Here is a 25,257-nt window from a genome sequence, read left to right on the forward strand (position 1 = left end):
GAATCTTCAGTGGAGCAGAGTCAGAAACCAAAGAGTTACCAGCACCAATCAGGGCTTTGGGGCTCTGGAAAGAGATGGGGTCTGGAGGTTACGAGCATTAGGAGGAAGAGGAACCAGATCAGCAGGATGTGGCTATGAATGAAAGATGAGAAACATTTGGAAACTGGTTAATTGAAAAACAAAATGGTTAATTTCTACAAAACATTGCAGGTAATCAGCAGGTCAGGCAGCAAATGTGGAGAGGAATAAATGGGCAGCATTAAATCCGAGCCCCTTCAGCATGTCTAGACTGTGTACTCCTCTGCTTAGTTGCTGCCTGAACTGCAGAGCTCCTTCAGTATTGTGTGTGTGTGCGTCTTTGTATTTCCAGCAACTGCAGAATCTCTTTTGTTTCACATCTGCATTTGTAAGGGGAGTGAACTTTGGCATTAGATACACGAAATGCCTGTTGATATTGAGTGTATCGTTTATGGGAGCCGCTTTTTGCGTTAAGAAAGCTGCTGAGTTTTCTACACACAAAAAAAACTGAGATATGGACATGAAACCGAAGACTGCAGAACTTTTTAATGGCACCGTGAGTACCCATAAAGCCGCGCGATTAAAATTTCGCTGTTGTTTGAAGCACCGATCAAATGCGCAGGCGCAGGGTTGCTGCCGTCTCCGATAACTACGCATGCGCGCAGTATACAAAATGTCGGGAGGAGCGGAAAGGTAAGGGCTTTTTCGACTCTAATTGAGTGACAATTGCTGTGAGAACCGGAGACTGTAGCCCGCAAACTCGGCACAGGCAGGTCTTTTTCCTCTCTCTCAGCCCCACGATCCGTACGCGGGCCCCGGGGAGCTTCCGGCTAATCAGGGAATGGGAGCAGATAGATCTCACAGACAGAGCTGAGCTCGAGCAATCTGAATGCAAGGATTAGGAACTCGGAAAAAAGAGAACAAAATCTTTCTATCAGCTGTTGAGAAAATCACCTTTGTTCTGCCTCCAACCGCAGCAAGAGAAAACCGCAGCTGCTGGAAATCCGGAGGAATTTCACACAAAATGCCGGAGGAACTCAGCATTAGTACTCTTTCCCGTAGATGCTGCCCGGCCTGCTGAGTTCCTCCAGCATTTTGTGTGTGTTGCTTGTTCTGGAGTTTTCTACACGTGAGGATATGTTTTGACCTATTCTGTCTGGGTACATAATGACATCAAACAACTTTGCCCTGGGCAACAAGTAGCTTTCAGATCACAAAAGTGCCAGACTCCAATGAGACAGACTACTGCCCTTCCCTTCATATTCATTGGCATCACCAAGTTCATCACCGTCAGTCACCTGAGGGAGGGTTCAGGGGAAATATTTATGCCCAATACAGAAACTGGTGTTACCTGTGTGTATTGTGGTGATGCAAAAATTGCTGGAGAATTTGCAAGTGGAAAGAAGGGGAGTGATATTTGGAAGTCCGACTTTTTAAAGCATCATTTAGCAAGAAAATTGCATACAGTGACATGCAAAAATTTGGGCACCTTTCTGTTCCTGTGAATAGCTAAGCGAGTAAAACAAAGACCTGATTTCCAAAAGGCATAAAGTTAAAGATGACACACTCTTTAATATTTTAAGCAAGATTACTCTTTTGTATCCATCATTTACAGTTTCAAAATAATAAAAAAGGAAAAGGGCCTGAAGTGAAAGTTTGGGTACCCTGCATGGTCAGTACTTAGTAGCAACCCCTTTGGCAAGTATCACAACTTCTAAATGCTTTCAGTAGCCAGCTAAGAATCTTTCAATTCTTGTTTGGGGATTTTTGCCCATTCTTCCTTGCAAAAGGCTTCTAGTTCTGTGAGATTCTTGGGCCGTCTTGCATGCACTGCTCTTTTGAGGTCTATCCACAGATTTTTGATGATGTTTCGGTCGGGGGACTGTGAGGGCCATGGCAAAATGTTCAGTTTGCGCTTCCTGAGGTAGTCCATTGTGGATTTTGAAGTGCGTTTAGGATCATTATCCTGTTGCAGAAGCCATCCTCTTTTAATTTTCAGCTTTTTTACAGACGATGTGATGTTTGCTTCCAGAATTTGCTAGTATTTAATTGAATTCATTCTTCCCTCTACCAGTGAAATGTTCCCCGTGCCACTGGCTGCAACACAAACCCAAAGCATGATCAATCCACTCCCATGCTTAACAGTTGGAGAGGTGTTCTTTTCATGAAATTCTGCACCCTTTTTTCTCCAAACATACCTTTGCTCATTGCAGCCAAACAGTTCTTTTTTAACTTCATCAGTCCAGAGGACTTGTTTCCAAAATGCATAAGGCTTGTTTAGATGTTCCTTTGCAAATATCTGAAGCTGAATTTTGTGGCGAGGGCACAGGAAAGGTTTTCTTCTGATGTTTCTTCCATGAAAGTCATAGGTGTCCCTGCCTAGCACTCAAGCGTAGGTATCCCTGCGCAGTAGAGCAGTGCACCACCACTTCAGAGTCGGCTAAATATTCCTGAAGGTCTTTTGCAGTCAAACGGGGGTTTTGATTTCCCTTTCTGGTAATCCTACGAGCAGTTCTCTCTGAAGGATTTCTTGGTCTTCCAGACCTCAACTTGACCTCCACCATTCCTGTTAACTGCCATTCCTTAATTACATTACGAACTAAGGAAATGGCTACCTGAAAATGCTTTGCTGTCTTCTTATAGCCTTCTCCTGCTTCGTGGGCATCATGTATTTTAATTTTCAGAGTGCTAGGCAGGGACTTAGAGGAGCCCATGGCTCTGATTGTTGGGACGAGGTTTGTGAAGTCAGGGTATTTATAGAGCTTTGAAATTTGCAACATCTGGCTTTTCCTAATGAAGACTGTGAACATGCCGTTGCTCTAACAAGCTAATTAAGGTCTGAGACCTTGGTAAAAGTTATCTGAGAGCTCAAATCTCTTGGGGTTCCCAAACTTTTGCATGGTGCTCCTTTCCTTTTTTTTTCCACTCTGAAATTGTAAAAACAAAAGTAATACTCTAATCTTGCTTAAAATGTTGAAAATAATGTTTCATCTTTAACTTCATGACTTTTAGAGATCAGTTCATCTTCTCAGGACTTTATTCCTTGGAATGTCGAAGATTGAGGGGCGATTTGATTGTGAAAGAGGGGCATAGATGGTGTAAATTCATTTTGCAATCTTTTTTATTGATTTCCAAATAAAGAATATACAAATCAGAAGAGGAGTTTAACAAGTAGACAATATAAAAGACATATAAACAGCAATAGTAAAAACAAAAATTATATAATATCAAAATCAAATAAGTAAAATATTATGCTGTTATATATACAATGGTAAAAAAAACTACAACTCCTCATAATAATCATAAAAAAAGGATTGGAGATTTTATTGATAAGGGAAAAAATACACTAACTAAACTGAAATAAAAAACAAAAAAAAAGAAAGAGAAAAAAAGGAAAGACAAAGAAAGATTGGGCAGTCTAATTGAGGATAGAATTAAAGAAAGCAGAGAGAGAGAGAGAGAGAGAGAGAGAGAGAAACACATCCTTCCAGTCATCTCCAAACCTTCATGGATAAGGATTTTCCCCAAAGAGAATTTAAAAAATAAATAAATAAAAATAAATTAAATCATGTGAAAATATTGAATAAAAGGTCGCCAGACTTGTTCAAAATTAAAGGATGTATCAAATGTTCGGCTTCTAATTTTCTCCAAGCTTGGACATGACATAATGGAGGAGAGCCAATAGAAAATAGTAAGTGGGTTAGATTCTTTCCAATGTAGCAAAATAGCTCTCCTAGCTAGTAAAGTTGAAAAAGCTATCACATGTTGGGTGGAAGCAGACACTTTGCTTGCTTCCTCTGGAATAATCCCAAAAATTGCTGTAAGTGGATTAGGTTGAACATCCATATCTATAACTTTCGATAATATTCCAAACACATCCCTCCAAAAATTATTTAAAGTTACACATGACCAAAACATATGAGTTAAAGTAGCCATTTCTGTGTTACATCTGTCACAAATAGGGCTTATATTCAGAAATATATGCGCCAATTTATCTTTGGACATATGGGCCCTATGTACTATCTTAAACTGAATTCAGATATGTTGTGTGCAGATAGATGAACTATTGACTAAATAATAAATTTTACTCCATTGATTATTTGAAAGTGAATGTTAAAGTTCTACTTCCCAGGTACGTTGAACCCTATCATTAGGTGACATGCGAGCATTCATTAACTGTTTATAAATGATAGCTATTAATCATTTTTGAAAAGGTTTAAACTGAAAAATAACATAAGCCAAATTTGAAGAGCAGGCCAAGGGGTAATTCGGTAAAAAATCGCGTAAGAAATTCCTAACCTGTAAATACCTGAAAAAATGTGTATTAGAGATATCATATTTATCCATTAACTGTGAGAAAGACATTAAACAGTCTTGTAAAAACAAATCTAAAAAAGTTTTAATTCCCTTAATTTTCCATGTTAAAAAAGCCTTATCTAAAGTTGATGGTATAAAAAAGAAATTAGAATAAATATTACTAGGAAGTAAAGAATCATTTAATTAAAAAAATCTATGAAATTGAAACCCAATTTTTAAAGTATGTTTTAAGAATAGGGTTAAGAGCTTGTCTACCTATTCTGGAGAACAAAAACGGAAGAGGAGCTCCTAATAAAGAAGCTAACGAAAACCCCATTACTGAATTTTCCTCCAACTGTAACCATGAAGGGCGATCTTGGTCGTCTGTATCAGAAATCCAAAAAATAATATAACTAATATTAATTGCCCAATAATAAAATCTAAATTTTGGTAAAGCCAGTCCTCCATCTTTTTTGATTTTTGTAATGAAAGTTTATTTACTCTAGAGCTTTTATTATTCCAAACCTAAGATAAAATCAAAGAATCTATTTTATCAAAAAATGTTTTTGGAACAAAAGAGGGAACTGCTTGAAATATATATAAAAATTTTGGTAGAATAACCATTTTTATAGCATTTATTTGACCTGTCAATGACATCAACATAGGTGACTATTTAGAAAGCGCCTGTTGAGTATTTTCAACTAAAGTGAAGGTGTAAATTCAAGCTGGCTTTTACCACTGATTGATGTGGGACTACAACCAGTGGCCATGGGTTAAGCGTGAAAGGTGAAATGTTAAGGGGAACATGAGGGGAAACTTCTTCACACAGACGGTCATCCGGGTGTGGGATGAACAGCCATCATGAGTGGTGCATGTGAGCTCAATTTCAATATTTAAGAGGTTCGTATAGGTACCTGGATGGTAGGGATATGGGAGTGGGCAATTTAAATAGTTCAGCACAAAATAGATGGCCCAAAGGGCCTGTTTCTGTGTTGTACTTTTCTACAAGAACCTGAAATATTACAAAAATTCACTCTAAGATCTTTTAACAGCTGTGTGGACCAACCATTCATTTTAGCAGGAATTTTCTATATGGCTTTAAAATTGTGGCACTTTAAGTTAATAATACATAAAAGAAGCTGCATGTCAAGAAAGATTGTTTGCGTGAGACTGTTTCAGTTACTGTGGGACCAGGCACCCATGCAGCTCAGCAGGAACAGGGAATAATACCAATGGAGAGAGTCAAACTGAGCCAAGGCACAAATTGGAGACAGCAGAAATGCCCCATTCTTTTAGAGACAGGAAGAGCATCAGGGAATTGATGGTCATTCCAGATACCAGCACTCTGCCCAGTCAGGAGATGATTTCTCTGTCCAACTTGGGTAGAACCTCACTGTAACAGTGTGATACAGATCAAACCTTGGCAACTCAAGTAATCTCATCTGTAATGTTGTCCTACACCCATTGATGGATTTTATAAATCTTTTTACAGGTTAAAAATGAGAAGGAATTTGTCTCCAGGAATCTCAAACATGGCATGCCAGTTTTGTTGTCTCTGTCTAGATGTTTAAGAAATGGGGCAAGGGATTCAATCGACCGTTCTTCATTTGACCAACTGTCATTTTACACAGGAGAAAGGCTGTTCACCTGCTCAGACAGTGGGAGTGGATTGACTCAGTTATCACAATTGAAGGTACATCAACAAGTTCACATTGGCCAAGGCCATTCATCTGTTCTGTGTGTGAGAAAGGATTCAGTTGGTCTTCCCTCCTGTGGACACACCAGTCAGTTCACACCACACCGGGCAGAGGTTGGCCATCTGCTGAACTTCTGGGAAAGGATTCACTCAGTCATCTGACCTAATGGCTCACCAGCGAGTTCACACCAGGGAGCGGCTGTACACCTGCTCAGTCTGTGAGAAGGGATTCACTCACTCTTCCACGCTATGGAAACATCAGCGAGTTCACACTGGGGAGAAGCCGTACACCTGTTCAGTCTGTGGGAAGGGATTCACTGAGTCATCCACCCTACTGGTACATCAGCGAGTTCACACTGGGGAGAGGCCATTCACCTGCTCAGTCTGTGAGAAGAGATTCACTCGGTTATCCCACCTCCAGAGTCATCAGCGAGTTCACACTGGAGAGAGGCCGTTCACCTGCTCAGAATGTGGGAAGGGATTCACTGAGTTATCCAACCTACAGAGTCATCAGCGAGTTCACACTGGGGAGAAGCCGTTCACCTGCTCAGAATGTGGGAAGAGATTCACTGAGTTATCCAACCTACAAAGTCATCAGCGAGTTCACACTGGGGAGAGGCCGTACTCCTGCTCAGAATGTGGGAAAGGATTCACTGAGTTATCCACCCTACAGAGACATCAGCAAGTTCACACTGGGGAGAAGCCATTCACTTGCTCAGTCTGTGGGAAGAGATTCACTCAGTTATCCACCCTACAGAGTCACCAGCGAGTTCACACTGGGGAGAAACCGTTCACCTGCTCAGAATGTGGGAAGAGATTCACTCAGTCATCCACCCTACAGAGACACCAGCGAGTTCACACTGGGGAGAAGCCATTCACCTGTTCAGTCTGTGGGAAGAGATTCACTGATTCATCCACCCTACAGAGACACCAGCAAATTCACACTGGGGAGAAGCCGTTCACCTGCTCAGTCTGTGGGAAGGGATTCACTCAGTCATCCACCCTACAGAGTCACCAGCGAGTTCACACTGGGGAGAGGCCGTTCACCTGCTCAGTCTGTAGGAAGAGATTCACTCATTTATCCAGCCTACAGAGACATCTGCAAATTCACACTGGGGAGAAGCCGTTCACCTGCACAGTCTGTGGGAAGGGATTCACTCAGTCATCCACCCTACAGAGTCACCAGCGAGTTCACACTGGGGAGAAACCGTTCACCTGCTCAGACTGTGGGAAGGGATTCATTTATTTATCCAGCCTACAGAGACATCAGCGCGTTCACACCGAGGAGAAGCCGTTCACCTGCTCAGAATGTGGGATAGCATTCACTCAGTCATCCCAACTGCTGGCACACCAGTCAGTTCACAATGGGGAGTGGCCATTGTTATGAATCGCTAGGTTTCGTTTGCTGTAGGCTGTCATTCTGAGAGAGAGATATTAAGGTGATTCAGTCTGATTTGCAGCTTGTTTAGTTTTAAGCGAGGACACAGACACTCAAGAGTCAGACGGAGATGAAATAGGTAAAATGGAAGGATGAAAACCAGGGAACTAATGGCCAAGGATCACTGTTTGGAACTTTCCTATGCCCACAAGGGTGGATTAATCATCGATTCACCATACATCGAATGTGTGGTTGTCACCTCGTTTGATCCATAGGAGTGGATCTGATTTGGGGTATCCTGTGAAGACTGCTGATGTGTTAACCCTTGCCTGGGTGTGGTGTGGTAATTCACTTGAAGATGATACCCCTTGTGACAAGTCACTTTGTGTGATAATTAGTATGTGAGATTTTGGAATGATTACAGATAAAATCTACAGCGACTGTTCTCTCATTTTGCCACCATGGAACCTGAGGAATTTGACATAGTTGCCTTCTCTCAACATTTACCCTGGATTACAAATATCTCTCTCATCACCTATTCTGTGGATAAACTGAACTTGCCTACTTTACCATCTCAAGACTCTAAGCCTTGATTCCCCTGAGCTCAATAGTTTGGGCAACACACACAAAATGCTGGTGGAACACAGCAGGCCAGGCAGCATCTATAAGGAGAAGCACTGTCGACGTTTCGGGCCGAGTCCCTTCGTCAGGACTAACTTAAAGGAAAGATAGTTAGAGATTTGAAAGTAGGAGGGGGAGGGGGAAATGTGAAAGATAGAAGACCGGAGGGGGTGGGGTGAAGCTGAGAGCCGGAAAGGTGATTGGCAAAAGGGATACAAAACTGGAGAAAGGGGGAGGGGGGCACCAGAGGGAGATGGAGAACAGGCAGAGTGATGGGCAGAGAAAGAGGGAACAAAAAATCTAAATATATCACGGATGGAGTGAGAAGGTGAGGAGTGGTGTTAACGGAAGTTAGAAAAGTCAATGTTCACGCCATCAGGTTGGAGGCTACCGGTAGATAAGGTGTTGTTCCTCCAACCTGAGTGTGGCTTCATCTTGACAGTAGAGGAGGCCATGGCCTATTCTGCTTTGATAGTTGATGAAGCAGCTGATTATGACATAGTGAAACAGGCTGTGCTCAAAGCTTACGAGTTGCTCCCAGAATCACACAGGAAAAAATTTGGAAATTTGTGAATCAGACTTATCTGGCATTTGCTTCTCAGAAGTCTGTGTGTTTTGTATAAAAATATAAATGATGATTTTACAGATAGAAAGAGTTGGTTTTAATTGAAGAATTCGAAAGGTGCGTCCCTGATGACATAAAGACATATTTAAATGAAAAGGATGCTGCCACTTTGCAGGAGTCTGCTAGATTAGCAGATGAGTTTGCTTTAACTCCTAAGGTTAAGTTTATCCCGAATAAGAGCTTCCAAAAGAGTAGCAGGGATAACCAGGGCAAACCAGAAATTAAAGTTTGGACTAGTGCTAAGAGTAAGGATGAAGGGAAGCAGTTGAAGGAGAAATATTCTGGTCTTACTTGTTACTGTTGTAGGAAAGCTGGTTATGTGATGGCTAATTGTTCTGTCCTGAAGAAGAAAAAGGAAAAGGAGGCAGTCCCAAATGCCTATGTTGAAGCACCTATAAACCCACAGGGTTCTGAACATTCTGTTGAGGCTCAGTTAAGGTCTGAGTTAAGAAAGGATTCGAACATTTTATGTCAGATGGGATTGTATTAGTAAATGAATGGTCAACCCCGGTACCAGTGAAAATTCTTCGAGTTACTGGGGCTCCTCAGTCACTCGTTCTAGGAGGCTGTGGTGGCCAGTGCTATAATATTTGCTGTTGTGTGCTGGGGCAGCAGGCTAGGGTAGCAGACACCAACAGAATCAACAAACTCATAAGGCCAGTGATGTTGTGGGGGTGGAACTGGACTCTCTGACGGTGGTGTCTGAAAAGAGGATGCTGTCCAAGTTGCATGCCATCTTGGACAATGACTCCCATCCACTCCATAATGTCCTGGTTAGACACAGGAGTACATTCAGCCAGAGACTCATTCCACCGAGATGTAACACTGAGCGTCATAGGAAGTCATTCCTACCTCTGGCCATCAACTTTACAACTCCTCCCTCAGAGTGTCAGTCACCCAGAGCCAATAGGCTGGTCCTGGACTTATTTCCACTTGCATGATTAACTTATTATTATTTAATTATTTATGGTTTTATATTGCTATATTTCTTCACTATTCTTGGTTGGTGCGGCTGTAACCAAACCCAATTTCCCTCGGGATCAATAAAGTATGTCTGTCTGTCTGTACGTTAGACAGCGTTCTAAAGTTTGGTGATGAGACTAACACTGCTGAGGTAAATCTTATTAAAGGCATTGGGGGCGGCATGGTTTCCGTGCCATTGCACAAGGTAACTTTACTGTCAGGATTGGTTTCGGGACCTGTTAAGATCAGATTATGCTCCAGTTTACCGGTGGGAGATATTACTTTGCTGTTAGGGAATGACCTGGCAGATGGTAAAGTTGTTCCTGCAGTGCAGTTGACAACTAACCCAACCACTGACGACCCACAGATGGATTTTAACATTTATCCTTCCTGCACAGTAACTTGAAGTATGGCTAAACAGTCTGCTGATGCAGACGGTTCTGTGCAGCATGATTCTGATACCCATGATAGCCAAAATCGGGATGCAGGTTATGAAGACCAGTCAGGGACTTTTCTGCCTTCATTGTTTCAACAGGATTCAGATAGTAAGTCGGATGAGAACGATTTATCCCTGTCTAGGAAGGAGTTTATAGCAGAACAGAACGAAGACCCTGATATTGAAGCTTTAAAAGAAACAGCTCTCTCAGATGATGAGATTAAGAAAGTGCCAGTAGGGTATTATCTCAAGGATGGAGTGCTAATGAGGAAGTGGAGGCTACCTGCTGTACCTTCGAGTGAGGAATGGGCAATTGTTCACCAAGTTGTAGTTCCTAAAGTTTATAGGACTGAAATTTTAACTTTGGCCCACAGTATACCCTTACGTCGACATTTTGGATTGAATAAAACTAAACAGGATTATCAAAAAATGTTCCTGGCCTAATTTGAGGACAGATGTTGTGACCTTTTGCAGAACCTGTCACACTTGTCAAGTTGTGGGTAAACCTAATCAGGTCACCCCAGTGGCCCCACTGTAGTCTCAACCAGCATTCGGTGAATCCTCTTCAAAATTTATAGTGGATTGTGCTGGCCCTTTGCCAAAGACTAAAGCTGGCCATCAGTATCTGCTAACTATTATGTGTACTGCATCCAGATTCCAAGAGGCAATACCTCTCAGAAATAATAAAGGTAAAACTGCCGAAGGCTATTACCAAGTTTTTTTTTACTTTATTTGGTTTGCCGAATGAAATCCAGTCTGATCAAGGAAGTAATTTTACATCTGGGTTATTCCAGCAGGTAGTTTATGAACTGGGAACTAAACAAATTACAACATTTGCATACCATCCAGAATCACAAGGGGCTTTGGAAAGATTTCATTCTGCCCTCAAAACAATGATTAAGACATATTGTGTTGAAAATGGAAAAGACTGGAATGAAGGAATACATTTGCTTTTGTTCACAGTAAGATTGGTACAATAATCACTGGGATTTACTCCATTTGAACTTGTATTTGGTTGTAGAGTGAGGGGACCTTTGTCCTTGTTAAAGGAACAATGGATTGATGGGGATGTACCTGTTAACTTGTTAGACTATGTTTAGATCTGGATCTGTTGTTGTTTGTCATCTATATCTGTAATCTGGATGATAGTGTGGTTAACTGGATCAGCAAATTTGAGGATGACAACAAGACTGGGGGTTTAGCGGACTCCGAGAAGACTATCATGGCTTGCAGTGTGATCTGGACCAGGTGGGAAAATGGTTTTAGAAATGGAAAATGGAATTTAATGCAGACCAGTGTGAGTTGTTGCACTTTGGTATGACCTACCAAGGGAGGTCTTTCACAGTGATTGGTCGGGCACGGAGGAGTGTTGTGGAAGAAAGGGACCTGGGAATACAAGTCCTTAATTCACTGAAAGTGGTAGATAGGGATGGAAAGAATGATTTCAGCTCATTGCCTTTAATGAACCAAAGTACTGATAACAATAGATGGATGTTATGTTGACTTCTAGAAGACATTGGTGAGGCCTAATTTGAAGTATTGTGTGCAGTTTTGGTCACCTACCTACTGGAAAGATGTAAAAGAAGATCAGAGATTTCAGAGAAAATTCACAAGGATGTTGCCATGTCTGGAGGACTTGGGTTATAAGGAAAGATTGAACAAATCAGGACTTCATTCCTTGGAATACAGAAGATTGAGGGGAGATTTGATTGTGATATGGAGGCACAGATAGTGTTAATGCAAACTGGCTTTTTCCACGAAGATTGGGTGGGATGACAACCAGAGGCCATGGGTTATGGGTGAAAGGTGAAATGTTAAGGGGAACATGAGGGGAAACTTCTTCACACAGACGGTTATCCTGCTGTGGAATGAGCAGCCAGCACAAGTGGTGCATGCGAGCTCGATTTCAACATTTAAGAGGTTTGTGTTGGTACCTGGATGGTAGAGGTGTGGGAGTGGGCTGTTTAAATAGTTCAGCACAAACTAGATGGCCCAAAGGGCCTGTATCTGTGTTGAAATTTTCTATGATTGGGACAAGAACTGAAATAATACAAACATTCACTCTAACCCCTTTTGACAGCTGTGTGAATCAACCAGTCATTTCAGCAGGAATTTTTCATATGGCGTTAAAACTGTGGCACTTAAATTAAATACGGAAGAACAGAAGGGATTAGGTATGCCTTTTACAGTGAAGGAGGTTGAAGAAGCTCTGGGATCACTTCAAAGTAATAAATCTCCAGGAGAAGATGGTTTTCCGCCTGAATTTTATAAAAAGTTTAAAGATTTATTAATTTCTCCCTTTATGGAGTTAATACATCAAGCGGAAAGAACGCATAGACTTCCAGAATCTTTTTCAACAGCTATTTTAATAGTATTGCCAAAAAAAGATAGAGACCTTTTAAAGCCAGCATCATATAGACCTATTTCTTTATTAAATACTGATTATAAAATTTGAAAACAATAAAAAAAGTTTAAAAATTTTTTTTAATCTAATAGATTATCTAAATGCTTATCAAAATTAGTGCATATGGATCAAACAGGATTTATCAAAAATAGACAATTGGCAGATAATGTAACCCGGTTAATTAGTATAATCCATTTAGCGCAAAAGAGGGGGGAAACGAGTGTGGCAGTTGCTTTAGATGCAGAAAAAACATTTGAAAGATTGGAATGGGATTTTTTATTTAAGGTATTGGAAAAATATGGATTAGTAACATCATTTATAAAATGGATTAAAACCTTAAATACTAATCCCAAAGCTAAAGTAGTGACAAATGGTCAAATTTCGACACCATTTCAGTTAACAAGATCAACTAGGCAAGGTTGTCCATTATCACCTGCTTTGTTTGTGTTGGCAATAGAGCCATTAGCTGAATTAATTAGAATGGACCCAGATATTAAGGGTTTCAGAGTTAATCAGGAAGAATACAAGATTAATTTATTTGCTGATGATGTTCTACTTTATTTAACAGATCCATTACATTCATTATGTAAATTATCTTATAGATTAGAAGAATGTGGGAAAATATCAGGTTATAAAGTAAATTGGGATGAAAGTGAAATTTTACCTCTTACAAATGGAGATTATAGTCAATGTCGATTAATAACTCAATTTAGATGGCCGGCAAATGGTATAAAATATTTAGGTATAAGAGTTGATAATGATATAAAAAACTTATACAAATTAAATTATTCACCACTTTTGAAAAAAATTCAGGAAGATCTTGATAAATGGATGGCATTACCAATAACATTAGTAGGTAGAGTAATTCTATAAAAATGAATATATTCCCGAGACTACAATATTTATTTCAATCATTACCAATACAATTACCCCAGAAGTTTTTTCAAGAGTTAAACAAATATGTGAGGAGGTTTCTCTGGAAAGGTAAGATGTCAAGAATATTGTTGGAAAAATTGACATGGAAATTTGATCTAGGAGGGTTACAACTTCCAAATTTTAAGAATTATTATAAAGCAAATCAACTTAGATTTATTGCATCTTTTTTTGAGAAAGATAAACCGGCATGGATTAGAATAGAACTAGATAAAATAGGAGAAAACGTACCAGAAGATTTTATATATATAAATGGGAATCTAAATGGATACGGGAAAAGAAAGAATCTTCTATATTAAAACATTTGATTAATTTATGGAATAAGATAAATGTTGATGATGAGACAAAAAAATCTTTATAAGCAAAGAGATCTTTAATTCAAAATAGACTTATTCCTTTTACAATGGACAATCAACTTTTATATAATTGGTTTCAAAAAGGGATTAGATACATAGGAGATTGTTTTGAAGGAGGTATATTAATGTCATTCGATCAATTAAAGAATAAATATAAAGTATCAAGTAACACTTTATTTTGTTACTTTCAACTACGGGCTTATATAAGAGAAAATCTAGGTTAAACAATGTTATTGCCGAAATCTAATGAAATAGAAATTTTAATTCGAAAAGGAAATATTAAAAAAATTATATCTTGTATGTATAATTTGATTCAAAAACAGGCAATTAAACAAGGAGTCCATAAGTCAAGACAAAAATGGGAAAGTGATTTGAATATTAAAATTGAAGGAACAAATTGGTCAAGAATATGTCTTGATAGTATGACAAATACAATAAATGTTCGGTTAAGATTAGTGCAATATAACTTTCTACATCAATTATATATTACACCACAAAAAATAAATAAATTAAATCCAAGTTTATCTGATCAGTGTTTCAGATGTAACCAAGAAACTGGTACATTTTTACATTCTACATGGTCTTGTTCTAAAATTCAACATTTTTGGACAAATTTAAGAATTTTACTGGAACAAATTACGGGAATACAACTTCCTCATAGTCCAATATTACTTTTATGAGGTGATATTGAAGGGATAAAACCGAAACTCAAACTAAATAAATATCAGAAAGAATTCATAAAAATTGCACTGGCAGTAGCCAAAAAGGCTATTGCAGTTACTTGGAAATCGGATACATATTTAAGTATAGATTGTTGGAAGAAAGAAATCTATGGCTGTATTCCATTAGAGAAAATTACTTATAATTTAAGAGATAAATATGAAACATTTTTGAAAATTTGGTGCCCTTATTTACAAAAGACAGGACTAAATATATAGGTGCTCTGAAGATGAAACAATTGGTTACTTGGGGAAAGAAATAAATATACATACTAAAGTTATTAAGAACTCCATGGAGCATGTGGAGATCTTCCAACAACCAGGCACTTTCTTTTTCTTTCTTTCTAACTTTCTCTTCTTTTGATATAGGGAAGTTAGAGGGGAGGGGAGAAGGGATATATACATTTTTTTTCCACACTTGTAATTACTTAAAAACACAATTAAATATATAGTTTTTTTAAAAAAACTGTGGCACTTTAAGTTAATAATACATAAAAAGAAGATCCCAGCTGCACGTCAAGAAAAACTATTTATGTGAGAGTGTTTCAGTTACTGTGGGGTGAGGAACAGATGCAGCTTAGTGGGAACAGGGAATAATACCAATGGAGAGAGTGAAACTGAGCCAGGAGACGGCAGAAATGCCCCATTCTTGTAGAGACAGGAAGAGCATCGGGGAATTGATGGTCATTCCAGATACCAGCACTCTGCCCAGTCAGGAGATGATTTCTCTGTCCAACTTTCGTTGAACCTCACTGTAACAGTGTGATACCAGATCACACCTTGACAACTCAAGTGATCTCATCTGAAATGTTGAACTACACCCATTGATGGATTTTGTAAATCTTTTTACAGGTTAAAAATGAGAAGGAATTTGTCTCCAGGAAGCTCAAACATGGCACGCCAGTTTTGTTGTCTCTGTCGAGATATTTAAGAAGTGGAGCAAGGGATCCAATTGACCATCCTTCCTGCTGAGACTGTGGGGAAGGATTCACTCGGTCATTTGACCAATTGGCACGCCTGTAATTTACACAGGAGAAAGGCCTTTCACCTGCTCAGACAGTGGGAATGGATTCACTCGGTTATCACAATTGAAGGTACATCAGCAAATTCACACTGGGCAAGGCCATTCACCTGTTCTGTGTGTGGGAAGGGGTTCAGTCGGTCTTCCCACCTGTGGACACACCAATCAGTTCACACCACACTGGGCAGAGGCTGGTCATCTGCTGAATTTCTGGGAAAGGATTCACTCAGTCATCTGACCTAATGGCTCACCAGCGGGTTCACACTGGGGAGAAGCCATTCACCTGCTCAGTCTGTGGGAAGGGATTCACTCATTTATCCCAACTACAGAGTCACCAGCGAGTTCACACTGGGGAGAGGCCATTCACCTGCTCAGAATGTGGAAAGGGATTTACTCAGTTATCCCACCTACAGAGTCACCAGCAAGTTCACACCGGGGAGAAAGCGTTCACCTGCTCAGAATGTGGGAAGAGATTCACTCGCTCATCCACCCTACAGAGACACCGGCGAGTTCACACTGGGGAGAAGCTATTCACCTGCTCAGTCTGTGGGAAAGGATTCACTCAGTCATCTGCCCTACTGGTACATCAGCGAGTTCACACTGGGGAGAAGCCGTTCACCTGCTCAGTCTGTGGGAAGAGATTCACTAATTTATTCAGCCGACAGAGACATCAGCGAGATCACACTGGGGAGAAGCCGTTCACCTGCTCAGTCTGTGGGAAAAGATTCACTAATTTATCCAGCCTACAGAGACATCAGCGAGTTCACACTGGGGAGAAGCCATTCACCTGCTTAGAATGTGGGAAGAGATACGCTGACTCTTCCGCCCTAAAGAGTCATCAGCGAGTTCACACTGGGGAGAGGCCGTTCACCTGCTCAGTCTGTGAGAAGAGATTCACTCATTCATCTCACCTACAGAGTCATCAGCGAGTTCACACTGGGGAGAGGCCGTTCACTTGCTCAGTCTGTGGGAAGGGATTCACTCGGTTAGCTAACCTACAGAGACACCAGCGAGTTTACACTGGGGAGAAGCCGTTCACCTGCTCAGTCTGTGGGAAGGGATTCACTCATACATCCCACCTACAGAATCACCTGCGAGTTCACACTGGGGAGAGGCCGTTCACCTGCTCAGTCTGTGGGAAGAGATTCTCTCATTTATCCCAACTACAGAGTCACCAGCGAGTTCACATTGGGGAGAAGCCATTCACCTGCTCAGAATGTGGGAAAGGATTCACTCAGTCATCTACCCTATTGGTACATCAGCAAGTTCACACTGGGCAGAGGCCATTCACCTGCTCAGTCTGTGGGAAAGGATTCACTCAGTCATCTACCCTACTGGTACATCAGCGAGTTCACACTGGGGAGAAGCCGTTCACCTGCTCATTCTGTGGGAAGGGATTCACTCAGTCATCTACCCTACTGGTACATCAGCGAGTTCACACTGGGGAGAGGCCGTTCACCTGCTCAGTCTGTGGGAAGGGATTCACTCAGTCATTCACCCTACGGAGACACCAGCAAGTTCACACTAGAGAGAGGCCGTTCACCTGCTGAGAATGTGGGAAAGGATTCACTCAGTCATCCCACCTACTGGCACACCTGTCAGCACACAATGGGGAGTGGCCATTGTTATGAATCCCTAGGTTTTGTTTGCTGTGGATTGTCATTTTAAGAGAGAGAGAGATTAAGAAGGCAAATGTGTCTGACTTGCAGCTTGTTTAGTTTTAACCGAGGACACAGACACTCAGAGTCAAACGGAGACGAAGGAGGAAAAATGGAAGAATCGAAACCAGGGAACTAGTGGCCAAGGGTCACTGTTCGGAACTTTCCTTTGCCCACAAGGGTGGGTTAATTATCGATTCACCGTACATCGAATGTGTGGTTGTCACCTCATTTGACTCATAGGAGTGGATCTGATTTGGGGTATCCTGTGGAGACCACTTATGTGTTAACCATTGCCTGGCTGTGGTGTGGTAATTCATTAAGATGATACCAATTATGACAAGTCACTTCGGGTGATAATTAGTATGTGGATTTGGAAGGATGACAGATAAAATCTACAGCGACTGTTGGTATCAATTTACCACCATGTAACCTGTGGAATACGACATAATTGCCTTCTCTCAACATTTACCCTGGATTACAAATATCTCTCTCTCATCACCTATTCTGTGGTTGAACAGAACTTTCATACTTTACCATCTCAAGACTCCAAACCTTGTTTCCCCCGAGCTCAATAGTTTGGGAGTTATATTTATACACATAACACTCACGAGGAAATCTGCAGATGCTGGAAATTCAAACAACACACACAAAATGCTGGTGGAACATAGCAGGCCAGGCAGTATCAATAAGGAGAAGAACTGTCAACGTTTCAGGCTGAGACCCTTCGTCAAGACTAACTGAAAGGAAAGATACTAAGAGATTTGAATGTAATGCGGGGAGGGGGAAATGCGAAATGATAGGAGAAGACTGGAGTGGGTGGGATGAAGCTAAGAGCTGGAAAGGTGATTGGCGAAAGTGATACAGAGCTGGAGATGGGAAAGGATCATCGGACAGGAGGCCTCGGGAGAAAGAAAGGTGGTGGGGAAGCACCAGGGAGACATGGAAAACAGGCAAACAATTAAATATGTCAGTGATGGCGTACGAAGGGGAAGAGGGGCATTAACGGAAGTTAGAGAAGCCAATGTTCATCCCATCAGGTTGGAGGCTACCCAGCTGGTATGTAAGGTGTTGTTCCTCCAACCTGAGTTTGGATTAATTTTGACAGTAGAGGAGGCCATGGATAGACATATCAGAATGGGAATAGGACATGGAATTAAAATGTGTGGCCACTGGGAGTAGTCTGTTGCTGCTGGTTCGTTTCTAAAGCATTACGGTTTGTAAGAAAATGGGTCCTGCGTCTGGGATATGAACAAATTTAAGGATTGATTTAATATCGATTTCATTGGGGAAATCCCTTTTGATTTATTTGTGTGTGGAAAATCAGCAGCAATGGATGTTGATAGATATCTGGAAATGTGAACCTCTCAGGCATTAGAGGACACCAGAAGGATTGAGTATTGCTAAAACGTTAATACTTGCTAAGGTGAAATTGACAATGAGGAGGGTACAGATGCAGAGGATAATAGCTGAACATTATGTATCTGAGGGTGTATTTAAAGTGGAGGAATTGGAGGTGTTTCCTGAAAGTAAACCTAGTGAGCTTGAGCTCCAGTACAAGTTAGAAAAATTAAAGATGGGAGGCTCTGGAAAGGCAGAGGCAGTTTCAGGCTGGAGAGGCAGAAAAGCAGAAAGAAAATTCTCTTACAAAGTGTAATTAAGGGGAAGGCTCAGCAAGCCTATTCTGCTTTGACAGTTGCTGAAGCAGCTTATTATTTATTCATTTATGCTGCCCCAATCATCGCCACTGGGCTATAAATGTGCAGGAGCAGTGTGTGGTTCAGTGCTTTGCTCAAGGACACACACGCTGCCTCGGCTGAGGCTCGAACTTATGACTTTCAGATCGCTAGTTCAACACCTTAACCACATGGCCACGCACCACACATTATGACATAGTGAAACAGGCTGTGCTCAAAGCTTACGAGTTGGTCCCAAAAGCAGACAGGCAAAAGTTTAGAAATTTGAAGAAATCTGTGAACCAGACATAGGGAATTTGCTTATGAGAAATTTGTGTGTATTGACCCCTGGTGCACATCTGAACATGTAAATGATGATTTTAACAGCTTGAGAGAGTTGGTTTTAATTGAAGAATTCAGAAGGTGCGTCCCTGATGGCATAAAGACGTATTTAGATGGAAATAATGCTGCCACTAAGCAGGAATCTGCTGGATTAGCAGATCAGTTTGCTTTAACTCATAAAGTTATGTTTACCCTGAATAAGAGTTTCCAAAAGGCACTTGTCAAGTTGTGGGTAAACCTAATGAGCTCACCCCAGTGGCCTGTACCTGCATTCGGTGAACCCTTTTCCAAAGTTATAGTGGATTGTGTTGGCCCATTGCCAAAGACTAAAGCTGGCCATCAGTATCTGCTAACTATTACGTGTACTGCATCCAGATTCCCAGAGGCAATACCTCTCAGAAATATTAAAGCTAAATCTGTGGCCAAGGCTCTTACCAAGATTTTCACTTTATTCGATTTGCCTAAAGAAATCCAGTCTGATCAAGGATGTAATTTTACATCTGGATTATTCCAGCAGGTAATTTCTGAACTGGGAGCAAAACAAATTGCATCATCTGCATACCATACAGAATCACAAGGGGCTTTAGAAAGATTTCATTCTACTCTCAAAACAATGATTGAGACATATTGTGTTGAAAATGGAAAAGACTGGAGTGAAGGAATACATTTGCTTTTGTCCATAGAAAGAGAGTCAGTACAGGAATCACTGGGCTTTACTCCATTTGAACTTGTATTTGGTCGCAGAGTGACCTTTGACCTTGTTAAAAGGAACAGTGGATTGATGTTAATTCGTTAGACTATGTTTTGAAGTTCAAAAATAAACTACACCAAGCCTGTAGTCTAGCGGGACAAAACTTAAAGATTTCTCAAAACAAAATGAAGTGTTGGTTTGATAACAGTGCTCGCGAAAGAAAATACCAGGTGTGAAATAAGGTGCTTGCCTTATGTTGACAAATCCACTTCAGGCGAAATTCAATAGACCGTATGAAATAGTCTCTCAAATTAATGATGTGAATTATGTTATTAAAACACCCAACTGACTTGAACTAACACAGGTGGTACACATAAATATGATAAAGCCTGTTTTGACAGCAGGTACCATCTGTGTGTGTTGTTGTCAAAACAAATGAAACTGGCAACCCTGAGAATGAAACAATTGACTCGTCTGAGACTTTTCACAAGCCAAACATGGTCCCAGTTAGGCGAATGAACTCGGTTGTTCCAGAAAACATTGCTAACAAGTTGTCTCCTCTGCAGCCAAAGCAACAACAGCAGCTGAAGGAATTAATTCTGAAGTTTAAAGATTTATTTCCCGTTGTTCCCAAGCAAACCATGGTCGTGGTACATGATGTAGATGTTCGTCAAGCCAAACTGATTAAACAACACCCACTTCGCATGAACGTAGAAAAGTGTAAACTGGCTGACCAGGGAATTGAGTATTTGCTGGAGAATGGTATTATTAGGCCTTCAAAATGAGATTGGAGTCACCCTGCATTACTGTGCCCAAACGTGATGGTATTGTTAGATTTTGCACTGATTATAGGAAGGTAAATGCAGTAACAAAAACAGATGCCTATCCTATCCCTAGGGTGGATGATTGCATCGATAAGGCTGGAAAAGCTAATTTCTTACAAAGATTGATCTGCTGAAAGGGTATTGGTGTATTCCATTGACGGACAGAGGTAGAGAAATTCCTGTGTTTGTGACACCATCTGGGTTGTATGAATACAATGTTTTGCCTTTTGGAAGGAAACATGCTCCAGGAACATCCAGAGAATGATTGATTTTGTAATTCGAGGGTTAGAACACACAGATACCTATATTGATGACTTAGTTACAGGGAGTGGCACTTGGGAAGAGCATAGCTCTGCAGTAGAAAAGCTATTTGACAGGCTTTCATTGGACAACCTTACAGTTAACTTGGCTAAGAGTGAATTTGGCCATGCCAGTGTGACCTGTCTTGGCTATGTTGTAGGTCAAAGGAAGTTGGCTCCTGTTCGGGCAAAAGTCCAGGCAATTTCTCAAGTTCCTATTCTGACTGCTAAGAAGGATCTTAGAAGGTTTCTGGGAATGGATGGATATTATCATAAGTTCTGTAAGAACTTTGCTGATATCGCTCTTCCTCTGACCAATCTCCTGAAGAAGGGTGAAAAGTTTGTTTGGACTGAGCCTTGTCAGAAGCATTTGATTGATTGTTATCAGTATTTAAGATTAGGCCAATCAATATAGTGCTGTCAGCAAATTTAATTAGCAGATTGGAGCTGTGGGTGGCAACACAAGTCATGGGTGCACAGAGAGTAAAGGTCGAAACAGTGAATGAAACGTGCAGAAAAAAAAATTGTCCACCAACAATAAGAGGATGTGACAGATCTGGATCTCACTGCCTTGTCTGAACGGGGAAAGATGAAGCTACACATACACGTAGAGCAGTGACCCGCAGATGCTGCAGATCTGCAGAAAAACGTGAACAGGAAACAGGATCAGGTGACGGGTGGAGGGACTCCCACCTGAACCGGTGACTCTGCTCCTCTCCCCTCACACACTGCCCGACCCATCCGCTGCATTCCCCACATTATTCCATATTTACACCAGATACATGTCTACTTTTCCACACCATATCTACACCGATCCTTTTCCCTCCACCCCCAGGTCACAGAGTCACGGGCTCGATTCCCATCCCGGTCCAAAACATAATTTAGACCAAATCAGGAAATATTCACATTTCATTTATATCAGTTCTGTGTTTACAAACACTAATTTCTGTTCATATTCCTCCAGTCTCACTGGACAGAAACACTGAAACATCAAGTGAGAAACAGCAGGAGACCATTCAGCCGCTCTAACCATCAGCAAGATGGCGGCTGTTCTCCCATCTCAGCCACATGTTTCTGTCCGATCCGCATTTCCTCCATCCCTTCGGTCTCCACACATCTGCCGCCCTCTGTTTTATGTGAGGACGATCACCGAGTCTTCACCGCCCTCTGTGGAGGGGATTTACAGATATTCATCAGCCTTGGAATGGAGACATTTCCCCTCATCTCAGTCCCGGACAATCCATCCCTGTTTCAGAGACTGGGATCCCTGGTTCAACCAGTAATGATGTTGTGCATTTCAATATGTTCACCTCTCAGTTCTCGATTCTCTAAATGAAAGGGTTATCACATTTGATCTTTCTTCATATGATGACCCCACCACTCCAGGGATCGGTCTGGTGAATCTTCATTACACTCTCTATAACAAATACTCTCTAACCTCTTTGTTAATCCTCTATGGAATTAATTTCCATCTTCTGCAGCCCCGTGTTGCCCCAACCACTCACCTCCCCCCCCTGTCACTAGTTCCACCTTCCCACCTCCCCCCTCACCTGGATCCACCTCTCACTCCCCAGCTCTTGCCCCATCCCCACCCCTCACCTCTTTTCTCTATTTCCCGTCCACTCTCAGTCCAGAGGGAGGGTCTCGGCCCGAAATGTTGACGGTCCATTTCCCTCCACAGATGCTGTCCGACCCACTGAGTTCCTCCGGCAGTTTGTCCTTTGGTCTGTATAACCCGTGTTAGTATGGGGAGCGGGATTTTACACCATATTCCAGGTACAATCTCAACAAAACACAAATAATTGTCACTTTGCCCGGACCATTGGCCCCGCTTGCAGGGCAACAGTCTGCCGGTGTTTGCCCCCAATGTGGTGAATCCCTCTGCTCGACACCATCGTGGGCTCAGACATTTCCACAGATGAGCCCCTCCTGTCCCCACCGGGACAAACATCCTGTCCGCCCCCTCTCTCACCATCTTCATCCTTTCAATAAAATCCCCCCTCCCCGGGGAACCGGCATCAAACCGACGGGCCGAGCGGTCTCCTCCTACTTCTCAGCGATACATCAGACTCCGGCCGCAGGAGACGCTTCACAAGCGGACATTTACTTTGAGGTTTTCTCCACTCTGAGGAGGCGGTCGGCGCTCGAGCGGGAGACGGACTCAGCGGGGTAACGCCCACTCGGCTTGTCCGCCTCCGCGACTGGTTGTAATCAGTGATTGACATCGCTTCGCACCAATGGGAATAGCGCAGCTCCTCAATCCTCTGTTGACAGCGGTGGGGGAGGGGCTGGTCACGTGATTATTAGCCCAGCCGTTAAACCGATAAAGCTCGAGCACAGCAGCGCGTGGGTGACGTAAGACACCGCGCACGTGAGGGCAGATCCCGGTGTGGGAAGCCCGTGTGTGACGTCACCTGTGGGATTGCGCTGGCATTTAAAAGCACCTTAATGGACTTTTCAGTGGGACAACAACATTAATGACGGGTTTCATCACTGAATCCAGTGTTGTGAGATGTAAAGTCCCCTGTTATGTGTCCGGCTGTGCCGTGTTGTTGGTGGAGTGGGCAGCGTGGTGTTTGTCTCGATTCGGGTCACAACACCAGAATTGGCAGCGGGGTCCTCACACAGTGTATTAGTCAACAGAAAACCTCTCGTCCCTGCAGTCTTTGACTCCTGGTAAACTCAACACCCTGACAGTGTGGACCATAGATACCCCTTCCTCTCAGAGTCAGGGAATCACTCAGACAGCTGATCGCTGAGAGGATTATATTTATTGGTCATTAAAGTTCACCCAGATTCGTTTGGACGGATTTGATGTGGAGTTCGGGGTGTCACAGTGAAAGGGCCGAACGGCCGAACTCTCTCCGTTGTCCAAACATCCTTCCAGGTGAGGCGACACTTCACCTGTGAATCTTCCGGGGTCGCCCGTTGTGTCCGCTGCTCCCGATGCGTCCGCCTCTACATTGGTGAAACCGGCTACTCCGCAGTTGTGCGGGGTAGGGTTTTTTTCTTTTTATCGGGGGTCGATTTTATTGTTCCCTTTTGTGCGGGAGGGGTGGGTTTTGGGGGTTGATGATCGGGATGACGTTCTTTTTTATGCGGGGGGTGGGGTGGGAGTTTGATTTTTCTGTCTGATAGATGCTGCCCGGCCTGCTGAGTCCCGCCAGCATTTTGTTTGTGTTGCTCTGAATTTCCAGCATCTGCAGACTTTGTCGTGTTTGTGATTTACCTCTCCGTTGTCTCTCCCGCCTCCGGTCACTGGTCCCTCTGTAGGGACCTCCGGCCACTGGTCCCTCTGTCGGGACCTCCGGCCACGGCTGGTGCAGCCCAGAACCTCCTGCTAAACGCAGGCGCAGTGCCGACCGTAGCTATTATTCTGTTTAGGCGTCCGTGAAGAAGGGTCTGATCTCGGGTTTGCGGAAATTGGAGGCCGGCTGCCGTGGAAACACAACTTTGTGGGCCGAAGGGCCTGTATCGTGCTGTAGGTTTTTTATGTTTCTATGAAAAGTGCCGGGAACGAGCTCTGCCGGACGGCTGGAGGCTCCGGGCTGTGGGATCAGTTAGTTGTGGTTCACAGGCTGGGAGGGGTTTAGGGTGAAGGGGATCTGTCTGTGTGTGTGTGGGTAGAGGTTATGGGTGGACTGTAATCGGGGGGGGGGGGGAGGGGGGAGGTGTGGGTAGGGTTGCTGTTGTGAGAAAGTGGGATGATCGGACGTTCCGTGACCTGGGTCAAATAGAGTTGTAAACAGGGGAGGATCTGCTCCGTTGTATCGGACGCTCGCGTGTCCTTTCAGGAAACAGCAATTCTCTCTTCAAATGAATTACTGTCTAATCTTGCTGTTAACTTTGTGTTTGTTACAAAGCCCCAGTGTCTGGAAGGGGCTGAGGAGAGACAGTTTTAATCAGCAAACCATCGTCCGGGGTGGAGGGGTACAGGAGCTGTCTAATAGATCGTTTTACAGTGATTGTATTTTTAAATAATCTCACAGATGGTGACTGAGGGAGAAGCTTGTTGAGGGAGGATACCCGGGGGTGAGCAGGTCAGACACGGTATCAGGAGAGTGACAATGATGTGATTTCCTGTGTCACGGGTATAGACAGTCGTCTCAAGTGAGGAGTTTGTGTGGAGATGCAGCTTCCCTGGAGGTGGAGGAAAGAGGACACACCAACAGGTGGAACCAGCTGTGGGAAGACATGGTTTGTCAGGTCTGACGACGAGCTGAATGTACTGTAACCTTCAGACTGAATCAGAAAACCATTCTGAGGGTATTTGAAATGTCAGAAGCAGGGGAGGTGTGATC

The 25,257-nt window shown here is 42.5% G+C and overlaps 1 protein-coding gene across 1 annotated transcript; it reads left to right on the forward strand.

Annotated features, from left to right (window-relative positions):
- The first annotated feature begins 632 nt into the window (after nucleotides 1-632).
- LOC140723893 (uncharacterized) lies at nucleotides 633-24,340 on the forward strand. The gene is made up of 4 exons (XM_073038433.1): nucleotides 633-711; nucleotides 6,478-7,283; nucleotides 15,721-16,887; nucleotides 24,230-24,340. The coding sequence occupies exons 1-4, from the start codon at nucleotides 633-635 to the stop codon at nucleotides 24,338-24,340; spliced, it is 2,163 nt and encodes a 720-aa protein (XP_072894534.1).
- Nucleotides 24,341-25,257: the final 917 nt, after the last annotated feature.

This window comes from Hemitrygon akajei, unplaced genomic scaffold, assembly GCF_048418815.1.
Source record: "Hemitrygon akajei unplaced genomic scaffold, sHemAka1.3 Scf000144, whole genome shotgun sequence".
Lineage (NCBI taxonomy): Eukaryota > Metazoa > Chordata > Chondrichthyes > Myliobatiformes > Dasyatidae > Hemitrygon > Hemitrygon akajei.

What these genes read in the sequence shown, in the direction of transcription:
- LOC140723893 (XM_073038433.1), top strand. Translation starts at nt 633, where the DNA reads ATGCGCAGGCGCAGGGTTGCTGCCGTCTCCGATAACTACGCATGCGCG. An exon ending in ATGTCGGGAGGAGCGGAAAG is followed by an intron (nt 712 to 6,477) that starts GTAAGGGCTTTT and finishes TCACCTGCTCAG; the next exon opens with AATGTGGGAAGGGATTCACT. An exon ending in CTCAGTCATCTACCCTACTG is followed by an intron (nt 16,888 to 24,229) that starts GTACATCAGCGA and finishes GTCCCTCTGTAG; the next exon opens with GGACCTCCGGCCACTGGTCC.